The sequence below is a fragment of the Bufo gargarizans genome, chromosome 5 (genome assembly GCF_014858855.1).
Source record: "Bufo gargarizans isolate SCDJY-AF-19 chromosome 5, ASM1485885v1, whole genome shotgun sequence".
NCBI lineage: Eukaryota > Metazoa > Chordata > Amphibia > Anura > Bufonidae > Bufo > Bufo gargarizans.
The window spans coordinates 476,778,446-476,804,872 of record NC_058084.1 but is presented as its reverse complement, the minus strand read 5'-3'; the positions used below and the strand labels follow the sequence as shown (position 1 = coordinate 476,804,872).

Genomic DNA, 26,427 nt, shown 5'->3' with positions numbered 1-26,427 from the left:
TAGGGGTCATACCATGGGGGAGTAATAAAAGCCCACAATAATGCCCCCCCAGTAGAAATAATTCTCCTTATAATGTGACAAAAAATACCCCCTTTTAATGCCCCCAGTTGAGCTAATGTCACCATAGTGCCCCTATATTGTGCCAGTATAAAATACCCCTATATAGTGCTCCTCTCCCCCCCCTTCCTCCTTGTGCCCCCCCATAATGTACCAGTATAAAATGCCCCATATATAGTGCACCAGTACATGCCCTCAGTGTCCCCCATAATTTGCAAGTATAAAATACCCCTTCTTAGTGCCCCCTGTAGATGGCCCCTTAGATCTCCTCTACCCCACAGTACCCACCATAATGTGTCCCAGTATAAAATGCTACTGTACAGAGCCTCCCATATAAAATACCCCTTCTTTGTGGCCTCAGTAGATGTCTCTATAGTGCCCACCAATAATGTGCCAGTAAGAGGTGCCCCTGTAACGTTACATTACCCTACTTTGTGAGATTTCCCTACCTCCTAACTTCCGGTCGCACCGCTAATGACGTGAGGAGGCGTTCCTGAGTTTTGACGATGTGCGCAAGTGCAAAAGGACAGTTTAGGGAAAATCTCACAGCGGAGTTCAGCTGCACACCGGGACACTGCGCATGCGCCGGAGAGCCTCAGTAGGGAAATATTACGGCCCAGTGCGCAAGCGCGGCTAACTCCAGAACATCCATCCGATCTCCGCGTCTGTGCCGTGTGGGGGTAGGGAGATCCTGAATCGAGGGATTACCGCGAGCACCCATGGAGATAAATAGATATCTATTTAGATAGAAAATATATATATATATATACACACTCGCCTAAAGAATTATTAGGACCACCATACTAATACGGTGTTGGACCCCCTTTTGCCTTCAGAACTGTCTTAATTCTACGTGGCATTGATTCAACAAGGTGCTGATAGCATTCTTTAGAAATGCTGGCCCATATTGATAGGATAGCATCTTGCAGTTGATGGAGATTTGAGGGATGCACATCCAGGGCACGAAGCTCCCGTTCCACCACATCCCAAAGATGCTCTATTGGGTTGAGATCTGGTGACTGTGGGGGCCATTTTAGTACAGTGAACTCATTGTCATGTTCAAGAAACCAATTTGAAATGATTTGAGCTTTGTGACATGGTGCATTATCCTGCTGGAAGTAGCCATCAGAGGATGGGTACATGGTGGTCATGAAGGGATGGACATGGTCAGAAACAATGCTCAGGTAGCCCGTGGCATTTAAACGATGGCCGATTGGCACTAAGGGGCCTAAAGTGTGCCCAGAAAACATCCCCCACACCATTACACCACCACCACCAGCCTGCACAGTGGTAACAAGGCATGATGGATACATGTTCTCATTCTGTTTATGCCAAATTCGGACTCTACCATTTGAATGTCTCAACAGAAATTGAGACTCATCAGACCAGGCAACATTTTTCCAGTCTTTAACAGTCCAATTTTGGTGAGCTGGTGCAAATTGTAGCCTCTTTTTCCTATTTGTAGTGGAGATGAGTGGTACCCGGTGGGGTCTTCTGCTGTTGTAGCCCATCGGCCTCAACGCTGTGCGTGTTGTGGCTTCACAAATGCTTTGCTGCATACCTCGGTTGTAACGAGAGGTTATCCCAGTAACTGAGCAGATTGTGAAATACTCAGACCGGCCCGTCTGGCACCAACAACCGTGCCACGCTCAAAATTGCTTAAATCACCTTTCTTTCCCATTCTGACATTCAGTTTGGAGTTCAGGAGATTGTCTTGACCAGGACCACAACCCTACATGCATTGAAGCAACTGCCATGTGATTGGTTGACTAGATAATCGCATTGATGAGAAATAGAACAGGTGTTCCTAATAATTCTTTAGGTGAGTGTGTGTGTATGTATATGTGTGTATATATATATATATATATATATATATATATATATATATATATTAAATTCCGCAGCACTCCTTGAAAAGTGAAAAAAATGTGCTATTTATTCACACAGTCGAACTCCGCTGTGAGATTTTCCCTAAACTGTCCATTTGCGAATGCGCAGATCGTCAAAACTCAGGAACGCCTCCTTACGAAGTAGGGTGATGTAACATTACACCCCCAATAATGTGCCAGTAATAAGTGCCCCCATAGATGCCCCCCCATGTGCCAGGAACAAGAGCACCCCCCCCCCAATCATGTGCCAGGAAAAAACACTTTTATACTATATACTTGCCTCTATGTCAGAGATGCGATGTAGGCTTCTTCCGGCCTGTGTCCCGCGCTGTACAGTAGTCAGGCGGCGCGATGACATCATTGCGCCGCCTGCACTGGCCTCTGATAGGCTGCTGGCACTAGGCCGGCAGCCTATCAGAGACACAGGAAAGGGACACGCCTCTCCCTGCTCCGCCACAACAGTCATCTGCTTCGCTGTCCTGAGGATGGCGATACAGATGACTATGGAGATGAGCACTTCCACAATGGAAGCGCTCATCTCCCTGTGCCCTGCCACCGCCGCCTAACAGGCTGCTTGGCCTATTTTCACGCAATGGCCTGGAGCTGCAGCTCCATCCGTCCCTATGTTAATCCGGCCCTGGGTCCGACACCTGGGACCCCCGCCGATCAGCTGTTTGAGGAGACGGTGCACACGTGCCGTCTCCCTTCTCTCTTCCTGCTCACCACTGTGTGTCTGAGACAGCAGCAGCGGACAGGAAGAGAGACGGAATGTGCACCGTCTCCCCATACAGCTGATCGGCGGGGGTGCCGGGTGCCAGACCCCCGCCGATCTGATATTGATGACCTAGCCTGACGATAGGTCATCAATATGAAAAAGCCCGGAGACCCCCTTTAAATTCCTCCATACTTCTGTCACTTAGCCTTTCGCTCCTGTATAAGAGCTGACTTTCATACGACCCGCTCCTGTAGATCCACACTTAATTTTCTATCCCTTTCTCATTCCTGTCATCTTCCATGTTCCGGGTCTCAGTAGTAGTTTAGATTATTTCTTGTGGTTCAGCAGGAAAAAAAAAAGTAAGTTTTAAGACGGCAGCATCTTTTTTCATAAAATGCTTAAAATCCATTCTGCATCTTTATCCGTTCCCCAATGGCGCAGAAAAGCAATTTGACTCAGTTTTCTGTCCATTAGCTTTATGAGGAATAAAACACTTACACCCCCCACGTGTTGCCCCGCCAGCGCCTCTGGATATCACATTGATCCAGATTTAAGATTTCCTTTGAGCTTTCCAATTCCCTTGAATTTCAAGTGCTCCGTGTCGCGCTGGCTCTTCCTTACCCCCAAGGAGTCTCTCAATGGTTTGGTAATTGAAACCCTTTATGTCTTGGGGTAAGTGGCTTCCACAAATGGATTACAGAGCCAACGTTTCCAATATGTCTTCACCTGGTGGCTCCTCTTTAACAGATTATTTCTTAGAGGCTTTAGCTGCCACGTTGACTTCTTAGTTTAAGCATTTAAGTTGTGGAGAGGCATTTGCAAGATCAGATAAAGTTTTTTCTTGTTGTTGCTGCCCCTCAGATGACCGCACTTCAGAATATTCCTATATTGTAATTTTCTAAGACTTGTCTGTCGTATACACATATCCTCAACCCAACCTCGAATACCCCGTTCCTATTAACGTGAGTTTTGCATGTCCCACTACTGTATATTCTGGTGTATGAGATGCTGATTGAGTGAGTGCTCGCTTCTCTTGTGGTCTAAGGCAGTGTTTCCCAACCAGTGTGCCTCCAGCTGTTGCAAAACTACAACTCCCAGCATGCCTGCACAGCCAAAGGCTGTCCAGGCATGCTGGGAGTTGTAGTTTTGCAACAGCTGGAGGCACACTGGTTGGGAAACACTGGTCTAAGGTACTAGTGGAGAAGTGAATACTGATTTCCCTGGTTGTTAGGGTATAGAAGGGTTAATGCCTGCCTGCCTAGTGGTTTAGGGAACGTGAAGGATAAGTGCCTGCTTCCCTAGTGGTTTAGGACACTGGAGGGGCGAGTGTCTGCTTCCCTAGTGGTTTAGGACACTGGAGGGGCGAGTGGCTGCTTCCCTGGTGGTTTAGGACACTGGAGGGGCGAGTGGCTGCTTCCCTAGTGGTTTAGGACACTGGAGGGGCGAGTGTCTGCTTCCCTGGTGGTTTAGGACACTGGAGGGGCGAGTGTCTGCTTCCCTAGTGGTTTAGGACACTGGAGGGGCAAGTGGCTGCTTCCCTGGTGGTTTAGGACACTGGAGGGGCGAGTGTCTGCTTCCCTAGTGGTTTAGGACACTGGAGGGGCGAGTGTCTGCTTCCCTGGTGGTTTAGGACACTGGAGGGGCGAGTGTCTGCTTCCCTGGTGGTTTAGGGCACTGGAGGGGCGAGTGTCTGCTTCCCTGGTGGTTTAGAGCACTGGAGGGGCGAGTGTCTGCTTCCCTGGTGGTTTAGGACACTGGAGGGGCGAGTGGCTGCTTCCCTGGTGGTTTAGGACACTGGAGGGGCGAGTGGCTGCTTCCCTAGTGGTTTAGGACACTGGAGGGGCGAGTGTCTGCTTCCCTGGTGGTTTAGGACACTGGAGGGGCGAGTGGCTGCTTCCCTGGTGGTTTAGGACACTGGAGGGGCGAGTGGCTGCTTCCCTGGTGGTTTAGGACACTGGAGGGGCGAGTGTCTGCTTCCCTGGTGGTTTAGGACACTGGAGGGGCGAGTGGCTGCTTCCCTGGTGGTTTAGGACACTGGAGGGGCGAGTGTCTGCTTCCCTGGTGGTTTAGAGCACTGGAGGGGCGAGTGTCTGCTTCCCTAGTGGTTTAGGACACTGGAGGGGCGAGTGGCTGCTTCCCTGGTGGTTTAGGACACTGGAGGGGCGAGTGGCTGCTTCCCTGGTGGTTTAGGACACTGGAGGGGCGAGTGTCTGCTTCCCTGGTGGTTTAGGACACTGGAGGGGCGAGTGGCTGCTTCCCTGGTGGTTTAGGACACTGGAGGGGCGAGTGTCTGCTTCCCTGGTGGTTTAGAGCACTGGAGGGGCGAGTGTCTGCTTCCCTAGTGGTTTAGGACACTGGAGGGGCGAGTGGCTGCTTCCCTGGTGGTTTAGGGCACTGGAGGGGCGAGTGTCTGCTTCCCTGGAGGTTTAGGGCACTGGAGGGGCGAGTGGCTGCTTCCCTGGTGGTTTAGGGCACTGGAGGGGCGAGTGTCTGCTTCCCTGGAGGTTTAGGGCACTGGAGGGGCGAGTGTCTGCTTCCCTGGTGGTTTAGGGCACTGGAGGGGCGAGTGTCTGCTTCCCTGGAGGTTTAGGGCACTGGAGGGGCGAGTGTCTGCTTCCCTGGTGGTTTAGGGCACAGGAGCTGCAAATGCCTACCTCTTTTGTGATCTATGGTAATGGAGGGTCCAATGACTACTTTCATCACGGTTTAGACAACTCAAGGGGGTAACTATTGCATCCCTGGTGGTTTGAGGTTGTCTGAATATCACCTCCTATATCAGGCTTTCATGTTGCTGCCTATAAAATGTTCAGTAACTCCTTTAGTTTAGAAGTTCAGACAGCAGCGGACATTACAGAGCGGTGTTGTATTCAGTGTAATATAAAAGTTTAGCAATAATCCAGTGACCTGCAGTGCACGCCTTTTACTGAGTGTGGTCGGCGGTAGTCGTAAAAGTGACTGATGGCACGGTGATAAGGCCGTGTGCCTACGCAGCTGATTTTATCTGTTGCAGAGCAGCCTGAATTCTGCAGCGACATTTGTACAGCACAACATAGCAGATAACGGAGTGCCTTCAGTGTAAAGAATAGAGCCAGGACTCTTCAGGGTTTCTTAAAGGGGTCGTCCCATCTGTCATGGTGTTACCCCATAGATGTCCAGATGGGACAACCACTGTATCTTTTTATGTTATTTTAATGGTTGTGTGGCGTATGCTGACACTTGGGTGGAGTTTTCCTTTTATAGTGGAACCCACCCTCCATTAGCCAGAGTGGATAGCCACCGTTCACACTTCAGTGAGTCAAGGACGCCTGCTCTCCGTGTTGACTTTTAATGTATTTGTTCACACATAAGTGCTTTTCCACCGATCATGGGTCAGTAGAAAAGGCATGGAGACGTGCCACCTTTTTGGTCCGTAATGCAGACCAAACATGCCCATTGAAGTCTGTGGGTCCTTGGAAGACTACAGACACAGCGCGGATGCCATCCATGTTCTGTCAGTGTTTTTTTTTCACGGACCATTGATAGAAGCGGCTCTGGAGATTAATTTTAAGCTGAGTAGGATCCGTGAAATATGGGTGACAGACGGACCAAACATGGAATGTGAATAAGACCATAAAGGGGTTGACATTAGTAGCATATCGCTAGGATAGTCAGATAGGTGCGAGAGCACTGCGCATGCATGGTGCGCTCTCCATTAATTTCTATGGGAGTTCTGAAAATAGCCAAGAGAACGCACTCGGCTATTTTCGTCCGCCCCATAGAAATGAATGGAGGGCACACCACTCGAGGGCAGCCACCGCTCCATTCACTTCTATGGGAACGCTGGAGATGGCCGAGCCAGTGCTTAGCTGTTTTTAGTAGTGCCATAGAAATGAATGGAGGGCGGCCCTGCATGGACGGCTGCGCTCTGCTCACTTTGAAGGGGTTGGGGGGTCCCCCGATCCCGATCTGAAGATAGGTTTGGGTCCTACCTCTGGACCTATCTGACATTGGTGGCTTATACTAGCGATATGCCACCAATGTCTCAGATGAGGCAACCCCTTTAAGGACGCGGCACTACCGTGTAGCATATTCATTTTTATGGGCACGATATAATACCACAGTTCTCCTGTAGTGGCCACTGCTTGCCGCCATCCCGGCTGATGGCTAGGATTATAAGCTGCCAGATCCATAGTGATCTCCAGCGGACTTTCTGCCTGGATGGGACGCGGTCCGTTTTTCAGGATAGCATTGTTACAAGTGGACCGGCCTGAATGACACTGCCGATAATCGCCAGATTACAAAGGACTTCTGAGAGGTTTTCAGGAGAGGGATGTCCATTAAACATAATTTTTCCTGTCTCGGGTATTTGTTTACCGAAATATTTGGTTATATGACACTACTTTTTTATTATTTTTTTTTCCCGTGACTTTCGGCAGCAGCGCTTACACTTAAAGTAATTTCTGAAAGTATGTCAAAAATAAATGTTTTTGCATAGGAACGTGGAATAATGTCACTTTGAGTGATCTTGATTTTTCAAGCCTGCTTGAAACAATTTTCCGGCGAGCTGCAGGCTCGGCGACTTCGACTCGTCAGGATGGATTTTTCTGTACGTTTTTTTTTTGCCAGCGCTGCCGTTTTCTGTTCAGTTGTTAACATCTCAAACTGAATGATTGCAGTAGAAGGGAATTTGTATATCTCTAATCATAGAGGAGCGCATTAAAGCTCTGTTTCCACTCAATAGCTGTAAATATAATTGACATATGTTACCGAGCCGGCTTCTTAAGCGCTCATTAATCGGTCACTGGCTTCACGTCTTTGCCTGTTCTTTTCTTGCCGATAACATTTTGGATATACTTTGTAAAAAGAGCAAATAAAATTATTTCTGCTCCGAGCATATGAACTGCTGACATTCTCTGTACACGGGAGGTTTTTTCTTTCAAATTTTTTTTTTTTTTTTTTTTTTTTTACAAGTTGCTGTTTAGTTTCATTCCAGTTGTAAAACTGACATCGAATTGGCGTTTTAGTCCCAGTCTGGAATGGGCAGAATTAACCTGGGGCAGTGTGCTTCCGGAGCATTTACCACCGTACCCTCCAGAGAGGTTGTGGGGTATATAGAGGTCATCGAGGGGACCCCCTCTATCACCACAGCTTGCACTCTTTACAGACTCAATGGTACTGTGTTAGGCCTCATGCACACGACCGCTGTTCTGGTCCGCATCCGAGCCGCAGTTTTTGCAGCTCGGGTGCGGACCAATTTACTTCAATGGGGCCACAAAAGATGCGGACAGCACTCCATGTGTTGTCCGCATCCGTTGTTCCGTTCTGTAGCCCCGCAAAAGAAAAAAAAAAGTGTCCTTTTCTTGTCCGTTTTGCGGACAAGAATTGGCATTTCTACAATGGGCCGCCCATTCCGTTCCGCAAATTGCGGAAGGCACACGACACTGGCAGCTTCCGTGTTTTGCGGAACGGTCGTGTGCATGAGGCCTTAAAGGGGTCGCCCGCTTTTTTTTATGTTGATGACCTATCCTCTGGATCGGCGGCGGTCCGACTCCCGGCACCATCGCGGATCAGTGCTCCTACATAGAAGTGAATGGGACGGCTCAGATGTAATTACACCTGATCACGCGTTGTCCTATGTCTATCCTCAGGAAAGGGCATCAATATCTGATCGGTGGGGGTCCAACACCTGGGACCTCAGACACTCGGATGATAGAAGCACTGCGATCGGTGATGTCACCTGGTTTAGGCACAACTCAGTCCCGTTCAAGTGAATGGGCCAGGATTGTAATGCCAAGCATAGCCACTATGCAATGTACAGCGGTGTGCTTGGTATGTTGTGAGGAGGCTTGGACGCTCGCGGAGTACTGCGGGCCTTTGAAACAGCTAATTGGATGTCGGACCTCCACTGATGTGATATTGATGACCTGCTCCAAGGATAGGTCATCTATATTCTTTTCCCGAACACCCCTTTAAATTGCTTCCAAGGCAAAGCTGCACCTTTAAACACAGCATGCACCATAGATCGAGAACCTAGCCTCCAGAGACTAGTCTGTACGAGGAGTCTTACCTGCTGCCGGTTCTACTTGTAGGGTTAGTTGATTTCCTTTAAAGGGGTTGTCCAGGACTTAAAAAAACACGCCACCCCTGCCAATCAGCTTACTCAGTGTTTACGTGCATACCGTCCAAGCGATCAGGACATCTTATCATCAAGGTCGCTGAGAGTCGGACCCCCAACAATCTGATATTGATTTCCTGTTAAGCCCGATCCACCGCTGGTCTCTCCTTTCTGGTTTGTGCAGGGAATGAACGCTCAGCCAATCACTGGCTGAGATGGGTCACCGCTCCGGTAAGTGATTGGCCAAACAGTCATTTCCTGTCTGTTCAACCAAGCGTAGGAGAAACATCTGTGCAGACACTGAATAAGCAAGGGTTGCTGAGAGATTTCGGCTCTGAAGCCTGCAGAATTGAGACTTCAGCAGCTCTGGGCTATCACTGTGCCATTATCAAGAAAGGTAAAATAGACCGGGTCTCTAGCGTATGCCGTCACTTTCCCATTGGTGGGCGTCCAGCTGCAGGGTAGTCTCCTGATCCTCAGAATTAAGGGGCTGCAGGGCTAGCTTAGAGCTGAGGGGGAGCGCTGCTGTGAAGTAGAAGCGGTGTTCCCGAAAGCTGCGACCCTTCCTTCTCAGGATAGCTGAGGTCTTTGCAGTCAGACCTCAATGGATCATCAAGTGATGGCATCTCCTAATCTTGGCTAGCACTGATAGTTAGGCAGGTATGTAGTACCTATGGTCACCGCACCTTGTCCTGCAGCGTAAAGCTTCATAACTACTTATGTCCATTTCCCTTTTCCAGGTAGCATTGACCAAGAGAGCTGATCCAGCTGAGCTTAAAGCTATATTTGTCAAGGTAAGGGTTCTTCTTCTACCCTGAACTACAGATAACTGAATTCAAATAAAAAGCTCCAAATTATTATTATTTTATTTATTTTACATATATCTGCTTCTTTTACGTCTTTGTTAGTATGCCAGCGTGGAAAAGGATGGAGAGCGTTTCATGTCCCCGTTTGACTTTGTTAGACGTTACCTGAACGTCACAGGAGATGGAGAGCCAAACCCCAAAACCGTCCAGCTCCTGGCAGGTGTGGTGGACCAGACCAAAGATGGGTGAGTCCACATCATTTCATTTTTAGCATTTGTTTCTGTCTTACTATTTTATATATGTCTGTCTTCATCTGAGATGAAGCAAATTTGCCATAGTCCTTTTTGTCCAGTTTCCAATATTGATGACCTATACTCGGGGTAGTTCCTGGAGGCGATCAGCTGTCGACGGCGAGCAGGTAAATATAGCATCTCCATCCCATTCACTTGAAGGAGCTGTAATTGCACTGCCGGGTAAATGGTGAAGAGAACGCTTATCAAACAGCGGATTGGAAGTCGGGCACCGCCAATCTGATATTGGTGACATATCCTGAGGATAGCCCATCAATATGTGGAAAGCAGAAAAGCTTTTTAATTAAAAAAACAAAAAAAATCCAGCAGTTTTGTGTATACAGTTCCTGTGCAAAGCTGTTTATCTCCATGGTAACGGACAACAAACAACCCTGTGTAGTATGAGCATGCCACCGGTACCCAATTTCTTCCTTACCAAATTTGTTAACAAGGTTCGCTGAGTAGTGATGATCCCATAAAAAAAATGTATGGGATCATCGCGTCTGTCGCAAGAAATCCAGCAGTGTCGCTGTATTACGCTGTGGTTTTTTCTGCACGGGAATCCGCACTTAATCCTCGTCACGTGCAGGTACTCTACAACCGCGGCGCGCGGCGTCGGAAGCTGAGAATTCTCCAGCGGAGACTGAAAATAGTGACATTTGTTATGGACCTGGAAAAGCATCCAGCTTGGGTTCCTATTACTATTAGCAAGGGATAATAGAGGATGCTTATTCTGGTAGGAAATTGTGCGTTTCTTTTTCTTATCGTCACGTGAATTATTTGTGACAGGTCAGACGGCAGGCACGTTAGATGTCCGTCTGGATATTGGGCCCTGCTTTTAAATCCCAGTAATAAACAGGATTTCATTGCACAGGGATATGGCAGCATTATGGCCCCATGAACCAAGGACAGGATTGGTCAGTAAATGAGAGCAGATTAGGGTACTTTCACACTTGCGGTTTTCTTTTCCGGCATAGAGTTCTGTCCTAGGGGCTCTATACTGGAAAATAACTTATCAGTTTTATCCCCATGCATTCTGAATGGAGAGCAATCCGTTCAGGATGTCTTCAACTCAGTCTTTTTGACTGATCAGGACAAAGATAAAACCGCAACATGCTATGGTTTTATCTCCGGCCATAAATCCGGAACACTTGCCGGAATGCCGGATCTGGCACTTTTTTTTCCATAGGTATGTATTACAAAGTACCGCAATGCCGGATCCAATGTGAAAAAAAAAAAATGCCGGATCCGTTTTCCGGATAACACCGGAAAGATGGATCCGGCAATTCAATGCATTTGTAAGACTAGTCAGGATCCTGATCAGTCTTATAAATGCCATCAGTTGGCATACGTTTTGATGGATCCGGCAGGCAGTTCCGGCGACGGAACTGCCTGCCGGATTCCTCTGCCGCAAGTGTGAAAGGCTTTTCGGATCAGATTCCGTCCTTGGCATCAGCCATTGTTCTCGTTCACACCGATCATTCTGGAGCCATTCATTAGAGCGACCATATACATTCAGTAGCTCTTGGTCAAACGATCACTTGGCCGACAGCTCTCACGTTGGTGTGTGTGTGTGTATTCCATGGGAATAGGGTAAAAAGCCAGGACCAGGCAATAATATTCAGTTTGCCTGATCCTTCGCTCATCTGCCAGGAGCCCCCATTCACATTAGACTGTCTGCCGAACCTGCGGTTCTCGACAATACACTGTGTATGGGGGGGCCTTGAGACGGCTGAAAAATACTCTTCTCCGAATAAGGTCAACCGGGGCGTCGTCGAAAGTGTTCGCTTCGAGATGCTTTACAGACACCGTCAAAATGGATCCAAATTGCATGCAAAATTGTAGCATTGGCTGATGTATGGCTTGGCCTCATCTGGGAAGCCACTTCTCCTGTCCGACCCTTTATGATGCCGTCCACGTTACATTTCATTTTTACAACCCCTGTCGGGAACATGTTAATCATCCCACTGTACCATATTTCTTTCAAACCCCCTTGAAAGAAGGATGATGGGGGGGGGGGGGGAGGTTGTACATGAAGATTTCCTGATGTAGACGCGGCTCAGAAAATGGTTGCTGGGCTCCGGGTGTCAGTGCCGTTAATTGTTCGCTGACACATAATTCCCTTGTTGCCGGGCAACCCTGCACTTTGGAGCCTCTACGGATGCACTAAAAGATGACATTATATAATAGAAAGACGCGCAGAAGATACTTTGAAAGACATTGGAAAGCATTGCGCGACACGCTCCCGGCCCCACGCGTAGTCTATTGTGCGGGTTACAATTATTTGTCATTGGGGGGGGAGGGAATATTTCTTTTTCTGAAAAAAATTATATACAGTGGAAAATGACATTCTCACTGGTGTCGGCCGCAGGACCCAAAGATGCAACCCTGCCATTTGCAGACGTGATCTCCTTAAATAGGCCGACGTCTTGATTTTCTGGCAGGAATTGGTTTGTGAAGGAGCTGCTGTAAGAAGTGATGTCACTGCCTTATAATGGGGTGTCGGGGCCGTCCTCCTTGGACAACCCCTTATATTATACCTGGGTAGGGGGGGGGGACTCCCAATCTGAAGCCATCCCTTCTTTTAGCCAGGGCTATGTAAGGGCTATGCCAGTTCACATGGATTTTTTTGGCCCTGATTTTCAAGCGTTTCTGCCGTAAAATCCGCATCAAAAAAGCCTCCTATTCATTCCATTGGGAAACAGAAGTGTGGAAAAAAGAAGCAGCGCCCCTTATCGATGGGGCAGAACTTGCAAGTCCAGGTGTGTTTTGATGTGTTTATATGTGCTTTTTTGGCGCAGATCTGCCCCAAAAACCTCAAGCTGAAAATGCAGCTTTAAATTAAAGTGAACACCCATTGGTCTATTGATCTGGCAATCTGGATGTTCCTCCAGAAGCCCCCGCAGTCTCCTCCAGGGAAGCTATGTGGGGTAAAAAGCCGATGCACATTTGTAATCTAATTCATTGTGGAAACCCAGTGAAGAGCCTCAGTTCTTGGCCTCCGATGAGTGGTCTGACGTGCCGTGGGGCATGCAGTATTGGCCTTCATTCGTGACCTGTCACTTATTCACCTTGAAAATATTTGCAATGAAGATTCCTCATTGAATTCAAGAGGAGGTGAATTTTCAGGTGGATTTTGCTGCAGAGTATCTACTGAAATGTGCATGAAGATTGCCATGTGAACAAAGCCTGACCACACTGAACATGGACAGGCTGGCAGCCATTCTTCAGAATAAAGGTCAGGAGGCCGTATGATGGCACAGTGTTCTTATGGGGCCATAGGGACTCGGTGTGTTGCTGTACGATGTCCTCATACAAGGGAAGGAATCTGTGTACGTCTCGCATGAACGTAGAGGCTGTACGGGGCTATAGCAGTGGCCCCGTGCATCCCTATGGCCCCCTGTTACAGCTCCGTACAGAAGTTGTCATGCAGTTTTCCACACCTTGAAAGGCGTAATAAAAAATTCAAGAGCTTTCATGATGACCTCTTTGTGCTTCTACATCCCATTCAATCTGAAAAAAGCTGAGCTGCAGTGCAAAGTATGGGCTATGGACATAACGGCAACGTGTGCCTCTGAGGTATTTAATGCACTTCTTAGTGTAACATACATCTGTTGAGGACATGGCCTATAACAGCTGCATATACCCTGTACAGGGGCTTAAAAGTTAGAGCGAAACATAGCTAATGGCAAGAAGAGAACAGGCGCTTGTCGAAAGAGAAGATAAATGTATCGGATTTTTAATTTTTTTTTATGCATGTCCGCCTTTGTGCTTATACGCAAAATGCAATCTGGAAAAGTGGAGATGCAGTGTAAAGTATGGAGGAAGGACAGAGCAGCAGCTTTTGATAAGACAGGTGGTTTTCAGTTTACAGCATACTTCAGACTAGCCCCATAACAATGGCAGCCACAGTATAGCCGTCTTATACCGCCAACACAGTGCGAGGGGATACTTGCTATATATATATATATATATATATATATATATATATATATATATATATATATATATATATATATATATATATATATATATATATATATATATATAATATAAAAAATATACTACTCCCCAAAAGTTAGGGATATTTGGCTTGTGGGTGAAATTTCAGGAGGAACCCAAAATACACTCTAACCTTTATAGGGGAACTTAATGTGACCTTCTCTAAACTTTTGAAGGCACAAATGTCCAAAAGTTCAGGGTTTCAGTACTGTTTGCACAACTTGCTGTTCTCTAACAAGGAGCTTAACGGCAAAATTCACAACAGGTGTTTGATCCATGAATCACCCAATACATTTCCTGGTCCAATTAGAATTGGTAACAGTCCTCCTCATCATGCTGTTCACATTTTGACATCATGAGACCAAGACGAAACCTAACAATTGATCAACAGTACCTCACCATTGCGAGGCTTCTGATTAATTTATTAAGAGGCATGCTGCTGTCCATGCACCAGAACTAAAATTCCACTCCAGCCAGGAGCCGCAGTAGATTTCTAGTGTAATGTGCACACGTTTTTCAATGAGTTAGGCCATGAAGCTTCCATCTGTGGCCCACGTCCACGTTTTGCTGACATATTTTTTCTTTTTGCAGAACAGACATTTGGATGCGGAAAGCACACGGATGATGCATGTGCATTCTGCATCCATATGTCCGTTCCACATGTCCTATTGGATCATGTCCTATACTTGGCTGCAAAATGTGGACCCCGGACCCACTGAAGTCAATGGGTCCCCAAAAAATGCAGATACAACACAGGCGGAATACTTATTTTGCAGATCTACAGTTTGCAGACCGCAAAATACATACGATCGTGTGCATGTAGCCTAAAACTGAGAAATATTTTGAGAAATATTTTCTTTGTGTTCTTGAAGATCACCCATTACTTCTTTTCTCCTCCTCACTGTCCTGTATCTGGCTATAAGACAACTGGCTGCAGCAGGAGCCTCCCCTCGCTGCCCTGTGCAGGTCGGACACAAAGATCGTTAAATGGGTTATCCAATATCTGAATTATTCCCCCCTACCTTTCCCCAATGCCTGGGCCCTTTGTATGGATTATACTTACCTGCCCCCGGCTCTGGATCCCTGCACTGCCGCCGCTGCATCTCCTCATCACTCGGATCAAAACATCTGGTGACGGGGGAAGGCAGCCAATAGCAGGCTGAGACGAGGACGAGCCCCCTCCAGGCTGGTGACTCCTATTGGCTGCTCCCCCCCCCCCCCCCCACCCATCGCCGGATGTTTTGATCTGAGTGTCGGGGAGATGCAGCAATGGCCGTGCAGGGATCCGGTGCTGGGGGGCAGGTAAGTATAATCCATACAAGGGGCCCGGGCATTGGGTGGGATCTTTAAGACATCGGATAAGCCCCTTTTGCAAACCACACTCCCCAGCAAAGAATAGAACCGATCAGCAGGAAGTTAACCCTTGCAGGATTTCTAAAAGTCTGTTTCAGCAACATGCAGAATATCCTGCAGACTGACAAACAATGGGGGCAAGTTTAGGGCCCGTTACCTTGTATCATTCATTTCTAGGTGTAGTGTCCCCATAAGCCTAAATCCACTAACCGACCCTGGTCACGCTCCGTCTTTTTGTGGCAGCGTTCTGTTAAAGCGGGCTTTTATGAGGCTTGCACTACTGTGCAGCCTGACTTCTTTTTTTTTTTTTGTAAGTATCTATACGGAAAATGACCGTCTGCAGAGCCTTATTAGATAAAATAGCAGATATTAATGTGAGGTTTTAATCCGATGACTAAAGGGGACACCCGGAGGATCTGCGGCAGCAGCTGCATTTAAATTAACCCAATTTTTACAAGTTAATTAAACCAGCTATTTTCATCTTATTGTATTTCGGGCCCGCCTCGCCGGCAAAATCACAACAGATTTACTCCCTAATAACGGTGACGTATTCACTTACTCAAATTATGACCCGCACAATGGAGTAACCGAGCATCAATTTTACACAGTCAATTACATGCGGAGTTCTTTATGTCTAGAGAAGCCTAAGTAATGCGAGGCACACAGTCCGTGTTCTTATCCGCGACGGCGAGGAGGGCAGTTTCCGTGGCAACGCGCTCTCTTTTTTGGATTAGCCTAGGCCCTCGCCTACCGATTTTCCCCCCCCCCCCCCCCACTTTGCACATCATTAGGTGTCATTAAATAAAATTTAAATATGAACCTCAACATTACTACTTAAAACGAATTCTTTTCATGTGCGGGAAAAACAGGTGTTCCTGCCTCCGATGGGCCGGAATATATTATCTGCCTGATAACTTTCTCCAGATAATGGACTACCCTCCGTGAAGCACAATGCGCATGGGAATAATGGCACGCACTACCTTCCATGCCTAATTAAAGTATTGAGAAATGGGCAAAATGCTAAAAATTGAAGTTAAATATTTTTATTCATTCATTCATTCATTCATTCATTTATTTATTTATTTTGTCGGCTTTTGTTTTTTTTGTTTTAGTTTTTTTACTTTACCTTTTTATGCTTTACTTTTTATTTTATTGTATTTTTTTTCCTTTTTTTGTTCTTTGCCACGTGGGACCCATTTAGATACATTTTATTCATTGGGTTTAATCCTTGGCTGTTCTCAAGTCGGTGAAATTGCTCCTTTTTTTGTTTCCATGGTTCTTTTTTTAATCTCTTCATTAACCTTTTGAGAAGTCTCTAAGTGCCTGAGAGTTTTTATATTTTTTCATCCTCAAACAAAAGCCCCGGCTGCAGCTTTCACTGCATTAACTTGTACCGAGCTAATTCCTAAGCGATGCATTAACCTACAGCTACCAGGAGGGTGATTTATATATTTCTTTCCTTGGTTTCAGTGTCGTTTTAGGAAAGGGAAGAGTTGCGAGAAACTGTTGAGATTGATGTATTGGGGGCTCAGTATTAATTGTGTTCATTTTCTTATCTAACAATCTGTACTTTACCAAAACTGGATTATATTCTGATAATTACAAAGAATTTGTTTTTTGATCATCGGGTTCTGTAGAGAATGTAAAACATCAAAGAAAACTGTGTTCAGGCACTGAACCAGCAGGGAATGCTGGGAGAAGTTAGATTTGAAGCTTGCAGAATAATACAGGATGTAACTCAGGATCAGTACAGGATAAGTAATGTAATGTATATACACAGTGACTGCACCAGCAGAATAGGGAGTGCAGCTCTGGAGTATAATACAGGATGTAACTCAGGATCAGTACAGGATAAGTAATGTATGTACACAGTGACTGCGCCAGCAGAATAGTGAGTGCAGCTCTGGAGTATAATACAGGATGTAACTCAGGATCAGTACAGGATAAGTAATGTAATGTATGTACACAGTGACTGCACCAGCAGAATAGTGAGTGCAGCTCTGAAGTATAATACAGGATGTAACTCAGGATCAGTACAGGATAAGTAATGTAATGTATGTACACAGTGACTGCACCAGCAGAATAGTGAGTGCAGCTCTGGAGTATAATACAGGATGTAACTCAGGATCAGTACAGGATAAGTAATGTATGTACACAGTGACTGCACCAGCAGAATAGTGAGTGCAGCTCTGGAGTATAATACAGGAAGTAACTCAGGATCAGTACAGGATAAGTAATGTAATGTATGTACACAGTGACTGCACCAGCAGAATAGTGAGTGCAGCTCTGGAGTATAATACAGGATGTAACTCAGGATCAGTACAGGATAAGTAATGTAATGTATGTACACAGTGACTGCACCAGCAGAATAGTGAGTGCTGCTCTGGAGTATAATACAGGAAGTAACTGCATTAGTACAGAATAAGTAATGTATATGACCAAAATTTTAAGTAGATTGTGTGCAAATTTGTTAATAGGTTTAAAACGATTCAGTTTATCACAATTACTTATCATGTCTCATGCTTTATATTTTAGCCTTTTATTTATTTTTCAGGTTTATCTCCTTCCAAGAGTTTGTGGCGTTCGAGTCTGTCCTCTGCGCTCCCGATGCTTTATTCATGGTCGCCTTTCAACTCTTTGACAAAACAGGGAAAGGAGAAGTAACTTTCGGTAAATTTCTTGTATATTTTATTACATGTATTACCACATAGGAAAGCGGAGATAACAGGGAAAATGAGACCTTTACTGATCTGATTTCTAAACTCTACCTCTTGTACGTTGTAGTTGGTCTTATCCGAACTGAAATCTGATAATGATCACTTGTAAAAACATTTATCAGACACTGGAAAATAAGGTTAGAAATTGTCAGTCTCTTGCCCTTTGAAGTGCCCCCATTGTACAATCACAAGCGCCAAATATGCCGTTTCTGCACAGAAGTCTACTCCAGACCTCCCTGTGTGACATCCCTTACAGCTTTCCTTGCCTTTGTCCCCCTTGTTTGCCATGCGTTCATCCCTATGATGTTAGCCCACTTGTTTCCACCTGGCCACACGATAGGGAATTGCGGTCACGTGTTTTCGCTGCCACTCTATTAAACTCTATGGGATTTTTGGAAATAGCTGAGCGCTGTACTCTATTGCCAGCAGTCCCATAGAGTTGAATAGAATGGCACTACTTGCATGGGGCTGCCTCTCCATTAAAAACGGGCCCCTTTTATTATCAGTGGGGACCCCAGAGGTCGGACACTTATACACCTCTATGGAAGGATAGTGGACAAGTTTGTTGTTCTCCTGAGCAGCATTATTACCCATGATGAGGAGGTACAGTCTGATGACAATGTATTTGATGTTCTATCTAGGGACAGCATTTCATAGATCAGTGAACTTTGGTCCCCGCCTAGATCACCCTGCAGAGTCTGCCTATTCCGATGTAGTGTAACTTCAGCCTGCCTTTCCAGTCTCCTGATTGCGATAGTTTTCTCAATGTCAGCACTTGTATAAAGGAAGTACAGGAGTGCAGTGTGAAGCTGCATCTCATAGAAATATACTAGAGATTCTGTACAGGGCATCCACAGATAGGGTGGAGCTGCACCTGAGATTCTGTATACAGCACCAACAGATAGACTAGACAGTTTGAATCAGAGGAGTTTTAGAACTGTGGCTAATACCATAATTGTATGGACTCTGCACTCCTGGTCTCTTGGGGCAGAAAGTACGGTATATCTTCAACAGCAAGCTGTGTATGGATGGTCATACAGAGGAGAGATCAGTGGGGAGGGGAGGTGTCTGAAGGCTTGCAGGAGGGATCGGATAGATGAAAATGTAATCCTGTAGTTCACAGGAAGTCAGCCACACAGGAGAGACCTGGTGGCCAGAATGGGGATCACTAAGCTTAACTGCCCATAATATTATTATTAATAATAATAATAATAATAATAATAATAATAATAATAATAATAATATTATTATCAATAATAAGTTAAAAGGCTATGTACCCCTTTGGAGTCCATTTTTTATTATTATTGCACTGTAATTATTTTGAGCTAAAAATATTTTTTCACTTTATAAAAAAAACTACATAAAAATATGAAGTCCTTTCTTTCTGTACAGAGCTGACATGCCCTAGTAGCACCCTTTGGATTTTCCATCAGACCAGGAGCTGAAAGACTCCTTATCTCTGCTCTCTGACCTCCTAAACATTATAGCTCAGTTCTTATCTTACTGATAAGAATGTGGCTTAAATAAGTGTTTATGATAAGGATTATTAGATGAAAGTACCAGTCACACGGCTAGAAAAACAGTTAACCCTTTGTGACAGAACAGCTCAATATTTTTAATAAAGGCCAATTGAAAAAATCATTTATAGCCAAAAATGAGTAACATGCAATCATTAAAAAAAATTGCCTCTGAAGGTGTACATTGCCTTTTTAAAGGGAGTCTGTCACCACAATTTGACATTATACACCGCTTACATAGCGCTGTAGCATAACTATAGATGAGTCAAATGGTACCTTTGTTGTGTTGTTCTGAAGTTCAACAGAGGCAAAATCGTTGTTTTATTCTTATGTAAATGAGGGCTGGCAGCCCAAGCGCCGGCCCATGGCACTGGCAGCCCAAGCGCCGGCCCATGGCACTGGCAGCCCAAGCGCCGGCCCATGGCACTGGCAGCCCAAGCGCCGGCCCATGGCACTGGCAGCCCAAGCGCCGGCCCATGGCACTGGCAGCCCAAGCGCCGGCCCATGGCACTGGCAGCCCAAGCGCCGGCCCATGGCACTGGCAGCCCAAGCGCCGGCCCATGGCACTGGCAGCCCAAGCGCCGGCCCATGGCACTGGCAGCCCAAGCGCCGGCCCATGGCACTGGCAGCCCAAGCGCCGGCCCATGGCACTGGCGGCCTTCATTTATATATGAATAAAACAGCGATTTTTGCCTCTGTTGAACTTCAGAACAACACAACAAAGGTACCATTTGACTCGTGTATAGTTATGCTACAGCGCTATGTAAGCGGTGCATAATGTGAAATTGTGGTGACAGACTCCCTTTAAAGATGTTTTTCCAGCTCTGGTTTTCATGACCTAGACTTCAAGTCCACTTCTGGTACCTGCATCTGTCTTGAAAACAGGGGTCCTGTTTGCTGACAGTAAATGGAGAGAGGGCCACGCATGCACAGATCTCTCCATTCACTTTTATGGGAGTTCTGAGAACGGCTGAGCACTGTTGTTCTGCTGTGCTTAGACGTCCCCCCTGTTGGTGGAGCTGTCATGGTGTATGAAGCCTCCTCATTCTAACTGCTCAGATACTGCAGTCACTACTGACCATGGTGTCTGAAGGGTTAAAGGGATTTTCCTGGACTCTTTTATATAGATGATCTATCCTGATCGGTGGGGGTCTATCATCCAGTAGCCCCACTAATCAGCCATATGAAGAGGCTGTGGTGCTCTGGGAAGCGCTGCGGCCTCTTGTCTGCTTACCAAGCACATCTGTGTACGTTGTCCATTGCAGCTCCACCCCATTCACTTGATTGGGAGTAAGCTGCACTTAGGTCATGTGACCAATGAACTGGACGTCACTGGTTGGACCCCAATGTATTAGACTTGAGGGTAGGTCATTAATATATGCATCCTAGAAAAGCCCTTTAAATTACCAGGATCGTAGTTACCCCTGATCCCAGTCACTATGGGCTGGCGTCAGCTGTATGGCACAGCCGGCACCTGCTGCACGGTTACCGGGTTCAGCTCCTCGTTTCCCATTATGACAGACATGTTCGTTAGATATCAGGAAGGGGTTAGTTAAATGAATGGTGGTCACATGGGTGGGTACTGCTGTGTTAGCGCCTCCCTGCAGCCATACAAGAAGGGCCTATTATGCTTTTTTGCAATTTGTACGTTTGTCGACCAACTTCACCGAGGCAGTGTGGTTATTTAGCCATGTGTGACCGGAGAAGTATGAATTCTGAAGCGGCTTCTTTGAAACATTTACTTCACGTGTCCGTCTACCAAACCGGCATAAGTTAAAAAGCGAGATCGAATGAAGACAGACAGAAATCTGCATCTGAAAGACCAGCGTTCACCTCGTCAGCATTATGCCACAGTCTTCTGCTAATAGGATGTCTATGGAGACGGCAAACTGTCTGACAGGCTGCCCTTTATAAACATATAGAGTATTTTTTATTTTTACCATGGTAACCACCATTTCAAGCTATGCATATAAAACTCCTATATGGGGGGGGGGGGGGGGGGGGGCTGTAGGTTGGCAGCCAATAGCAAGCCGCAATGGGGACGAGCCTCCCTAGCGTCAACCACGATGCTAGGGAGGCTTGGCCTGCTATTGGCTACCTATTGCTACCTCCAGTCGACTCTCCCCGCTGTCCGCATCTTTTGTGTCCCCATTGAAATTAATGGGTCTGCATCCGACCCACTGACCCACAAAAAATGTGGATTGGATGCGGTCCAAAACTACGGCAGTGTGCATGAGGTCTTTTTCGGATTGATGGAATGGTCCAGGCAAAAACAAATGCACCTTGAGGTATGTCTGTGTTCTATGGTACCTTTTTAATTTATTTTTTTTTCCTATTATTTTTTTTTTTCTCTTCACTTTACGGATTGCAGTTGAGTGCATTTACTTTGAGATGGATTAGGGTGAGATGTCAATACTTATGATACATGTACAATGTGGAACTGTTCACATACTTATATTGTTTGGGTGGGGGATCACAGATTTGCTTGGTTTGTATTGAACTCTGCACAATGATTGCTGAATGTGAATGGCAGCTAAAAAGCACTGCTGGACTTGCTAGCTTCAGGGAGAAAAATCTGCCCTCCCTAAAGGACTCTTAGGCCTCTTTCAGACGGGCGTTGGGGGAACATGCGCGATTTTTCCGCGCGAGTGCAAAACATTGTAATGCGTTTTGCACTCGCGTGAGAAAAATCAACATGTTTGGTACCCAAACCCGAACTTCTTCACAGAAGTTCGGGCTTGGGATCGGTGTTCTGTAGATTGTATTATTTTCCCTTATAACATGGTTATAAGGGAAAATAATAGCATTCTGAATACAGAATGCATAGTAAAATAGCGCTGGAGGGGTTAAAAAATAATAATAAAGAATTTAACTCTCCTTAATCCACTTGATCGCACAGCTTGGCATCTCTTCTGGCTTCTTTCTTTGCTTTGTGCAGGAACAGGACCTGTGGTGACGTCACTCCGTTCATCTCATGATCCATCACCATGGTAAAAGATCATGTGATGGATCATGTGATAACCGGAGTGACGTCACCACAGGTCCTGTTCCTGCACAAAGAAAGAAGCCAGAAGAGATGCCGGCTGCGCGATCAAGTGGATTAAGGTGAGTTAAATTCTTTTTTTTTTTTTTTTTTTTTTTTTTTTTTTTTTTTTTTTTTTTAACCCCTCCAGCGCTATTGTACTATGCATTCTGTATTCAGAATGCTATTATTTTCCCTTATTACCATGTTATAAGGGAAAATAATAATGATCGGGTCTCCATCCCGATCGTCTCCTAGCAACAGCGCGTGTAAATCGCACCGCATCCGCACTTGCTTGCGGATGCTTGCGATTTTCATGCAACCCCATTCATTTCTATGGGGCCTGCGTTACGTGAAAAATGCACAAAATAGAGCATGCTGCGATTTTCACGCAACGCACAAGTGATGCGTGAAAATCACCGCTCATGTGAACAGCCCCATAGAAATGAATGGGTCGGGATTCAGTGCGGGTGCAATGCGTTCAACTCGCGCATCGCATCCGCGCAGAATACTCGCCCGTGTGAAAGGGGCCTAACTGTCATCTCTTCCCCTGCACAACTTTCATTGACCCCAGGAACTTTACTGCAGGTTATCACCCCTCTTACAGATCACTGTCAGGAACTTTTCTTCAGGTTATCACCCTCTTACCGATCACAGCCTGTCACTGTCATCTCTTTCCATGCACAACATTCAGTGACCACAGGAGCGTTACTTCAGGTTATCACCCTCTTACCCATCACAGCCTGTCACTGTCATCTCACCTCCTGTGCAGCCACAGGAACTTTTCTTCAGGTTGTCACCCTTTTACCAGTCTGGAGGATATGTGCCCTCTGTCACATATAGAGGGGGTCTTTTTCATTTCTACCATAGGGGTAAGATAAGAAGTCACACAGACAATCGCCCTCTGCACTCTTGTTGTATTCTTGGGTGTTTACTGGGATCAGGATCGTGGATATTTTTGGTCTATTTACTTCTGGTAAGATAATGAATAGTATAAGTTATTTTCGGCATTAATACAAAGTGAGCATGTCCAGGTTACTTTTTCCCTTTAAGCTGGAAAACACATGGCAGTGTTGGTTGAAGATTAGAAATATATTTTTATATATAAAAAGGCACAAAGTACGTGACTCGGGGAGGCGTTAGACATCAGTAATTGTCTTTATAGGTTCGGCTGTACTTTGCTGAGAACTTTGTGTAGGAAACCTTTGAAAACAGCTTCTGCCGTACATGTATAATTCCCTCCAGTCAGTGTCAAGCCGGGGAGAGATGTGTCACTTTGAATAGAACAACACTAGGGCAATTTCCTTTGCGGTATACAAAAGTGATCTTCCCACACAAAATTCAATAAAACCTCGGCAATTGTGCCTTAAGTACACCGCTCATGTAAATATGATCCACTAATTGTCCTCAGCCACTTTCATTTTATTATATAAAAATGTAATATAAAAATCCGGGTGTGCACCTGCATTCATATACGATGACCCCACTCCTGGCACCTGAACGTGCCTGCAATAAATAGAATAGTAATGTAGAATTTAGTATATGGTGAAATTCCTCTAATCTGATTAGGTGATCGCCCATATAATACACTGCAATGCTTCGGTATTGCATCGCATTACATCACTTTTAAGTAGATCTAACCGGCTGCCTATCAGGCCCTGAGGTTGGCTTCCGTGCACGGAGAGACCATTGTAGAGGGCCTGCCACGGCACGGAGAGACCATTGTAGAGGGCCTGCCACGGCACGGAGAGACCATTGTAGAGGGCCTGCCACGGCACGGAGAGACCATTGTAGAGGGCCTGCCACGGCACGGAGAGACCATTGTAGAGGGCCTGCCACGGCACTCTACAATCACATCTCGGGGTAGGTGATAATATGAAAGAGGAAGCTGACCGCAGCATCTTCTGACCAACCTCAGAGTTATCTCCAGGCTGAGGTTGAGGAGTTTGCTGGTGACCTCAAGGGAAGGCCCAGACGCAGCTCAGGAGCCTGTGCCTTCTCTGTGTCTGAAAAGTATGGCGGCTCGCATTAACTACCTGCACACATTATGTCGCAGGGTGGGGACTTCAGATGTGGTGAGGGGGTCCAGTAGGTGAACCATTGATACCAATGAGCCAAGAAGGGTGAGTGGCGTAGGGCAGGGATGCTCAACCTGCGTCCCTCCAGCTGTTCCAAAACTACAACTCCCAGTATACCTGGACATCCTATAGCTACTAGGGCACACTGGGAGTTGTAGCTTTGCAATAGCTGGAGGGCCGCAGGTTGAGCATCCCTGGCGTTGGGTACAGCTGGCAGTGTGGACTAGTGTCAGCTTCTGCATGGAGGTCGTTTTGCTTTTGTGGCTTTTTCCTACATCTCCGTTGTCTTCCAAGTCTCCTTAGATGTCCTGACAGGTTACTTGACCCCAGTGTGTATGTGAGGTAAGGAGATTAGATTTTGGGACTTATTGGGAAGCAATCAGCCTGCACAGCGCTGCAGAATATGTCGGCGCCATATAAGATAATATAACCGGGAATAGATAAATGCAGTACACTGTAGTTTCAGAAATGCAGCATTAAATCAGATTTTTGGGGCTGATATTGATGGCTTATCCTTAAGAGCAGAGCAAGTATGCATGCAGGGAGTTGTAGTGCTGCAGCACTACAACTCCCTGCATGCATACTTGCTCTGCTCTTTTCATAACTCTCATAGAAATAAATTGAGCATGCTGGGAGTTGTAGTTTCACAACAGCTGTAGAGCCGCAGGTTGCCCACCCCTGGGCTAAACCATCAATATCAAATCTGTGGGGTCTGTTTCCGAGCACCACTGCCAATCGGCCGACTGAAGAGGTCGGCACAGGCACAGTGCCACACATTTAGTAATGGCTGTGGCTGCTACTGCAGCCCATTGCCATTAAAAGAGATGTGATTGGGCTGCAATGCCAGACACTGCCACTATCCTGTGTAAGGGCGCTGTGTAAACAATGAAGGGGGAAGCTATGCCCACCAGAGTGTTGTATCTGTCATCTGATTGGTGGAGACGCTGGGAGCCCCACTGATCAGTCAATACATAATCGATATCAAGGTCCCGATAGATGTTATGTTGATACTGTGAGAGATGACCCCACGGTTCTCTACATATTGCAGCCCACAGCTCCAGCATGCATGAATGCCGTCATTTTTATTCTTCTACCTCACTGGGGTTTTTGCCTTCCTCTGGATGAACTTTCAGGATAGCAGGCAGAACTGGATGGACAAATGTTATTTTTTCCAGCATAACAAACACTATTACTGTGAATGCAGTCATGTTTATTCTTCTACCTTACTGTTTGTCTTCACAGAGAATGTAAAGCAAGTCTTCGGCCAGACCACCATTCACCAGCATATACCATTCAACTGGGATTGTGAATTCATCCAGCTGCACTTTGGCAAGGACCGCAAGAGGCTTTTGCCCTATGCCGAGTTTACTCAGTTTTTGCTGGTAAGTTCTGGAGATGGATTCTGTCGCAGTCCCGTTGACTTTTATTGCAGTTTTCCATGCTGGGAAAATAAACACTTTGTCGTAGGGTAGAGGTTTGGTGCAGCCTCAACTCCTCACCTGGTAGACCCAATAACAACACTTCAGGTTCTCCCTCTACCCCCAACAGGACCATGATCACTTCTGCCCAGACGATGAGCAAAACTAAGGCGGAAGAAGTCTGCCCCCTCGCACCAGCATTTGGGACAACAGGTGCTAGGCAATGTACTAAAAAAAGAGTCTGTATAATAAAAAATACGTTACTGATCCCCCGCCGCCTATGTTCCGGTCCGCCCCTGGTCTCTGCGCTTTCTGGCCTAGAAAACCTGGCGTACCATTTCCAAACAATGTGTGAAATTTAACAAATGTCATGCCATGTTTGATAAATTTTGTGCAAAGTACTCCAACCCAGACAAAAATTCTTCTCTTGATAAATTCCTAATTCCATCGTTTTTACCTTTTTTTTTTT

General features: G+C 46.1%; 1 protein-coding gene across 1 annotated transcript in view; it reads left to right on the top strand.

Annotated features, from left to right (window-relative positions):
• Positions 1-26,427, top strand: part of SLC25A13 (solute carrier family 25 member 13) — a 115,414-nt gene that overhangs the window by 19,378 nt on the left and 69,609 nt on the right. The window contains exons 2-5 of the mRNA XM_044293294.1: positions 9,496-9,549; positions 9,664-9,806; positions 17,761-17,876; positions 25,783-25,922. Coding sequence (XP_044149229.1) covers positions 9,496-9,549; positions 9,664-9,806; positions 17,761-17,876; positions 25,783-25,922 — 453 coding nt within the window. The remainder of the gene's footprint in view (positions 1-9,495; positions 9,550-9,663; positions 9,807-17,760; positions 17,877-25,782; positions 25,923-26,427) is intronic.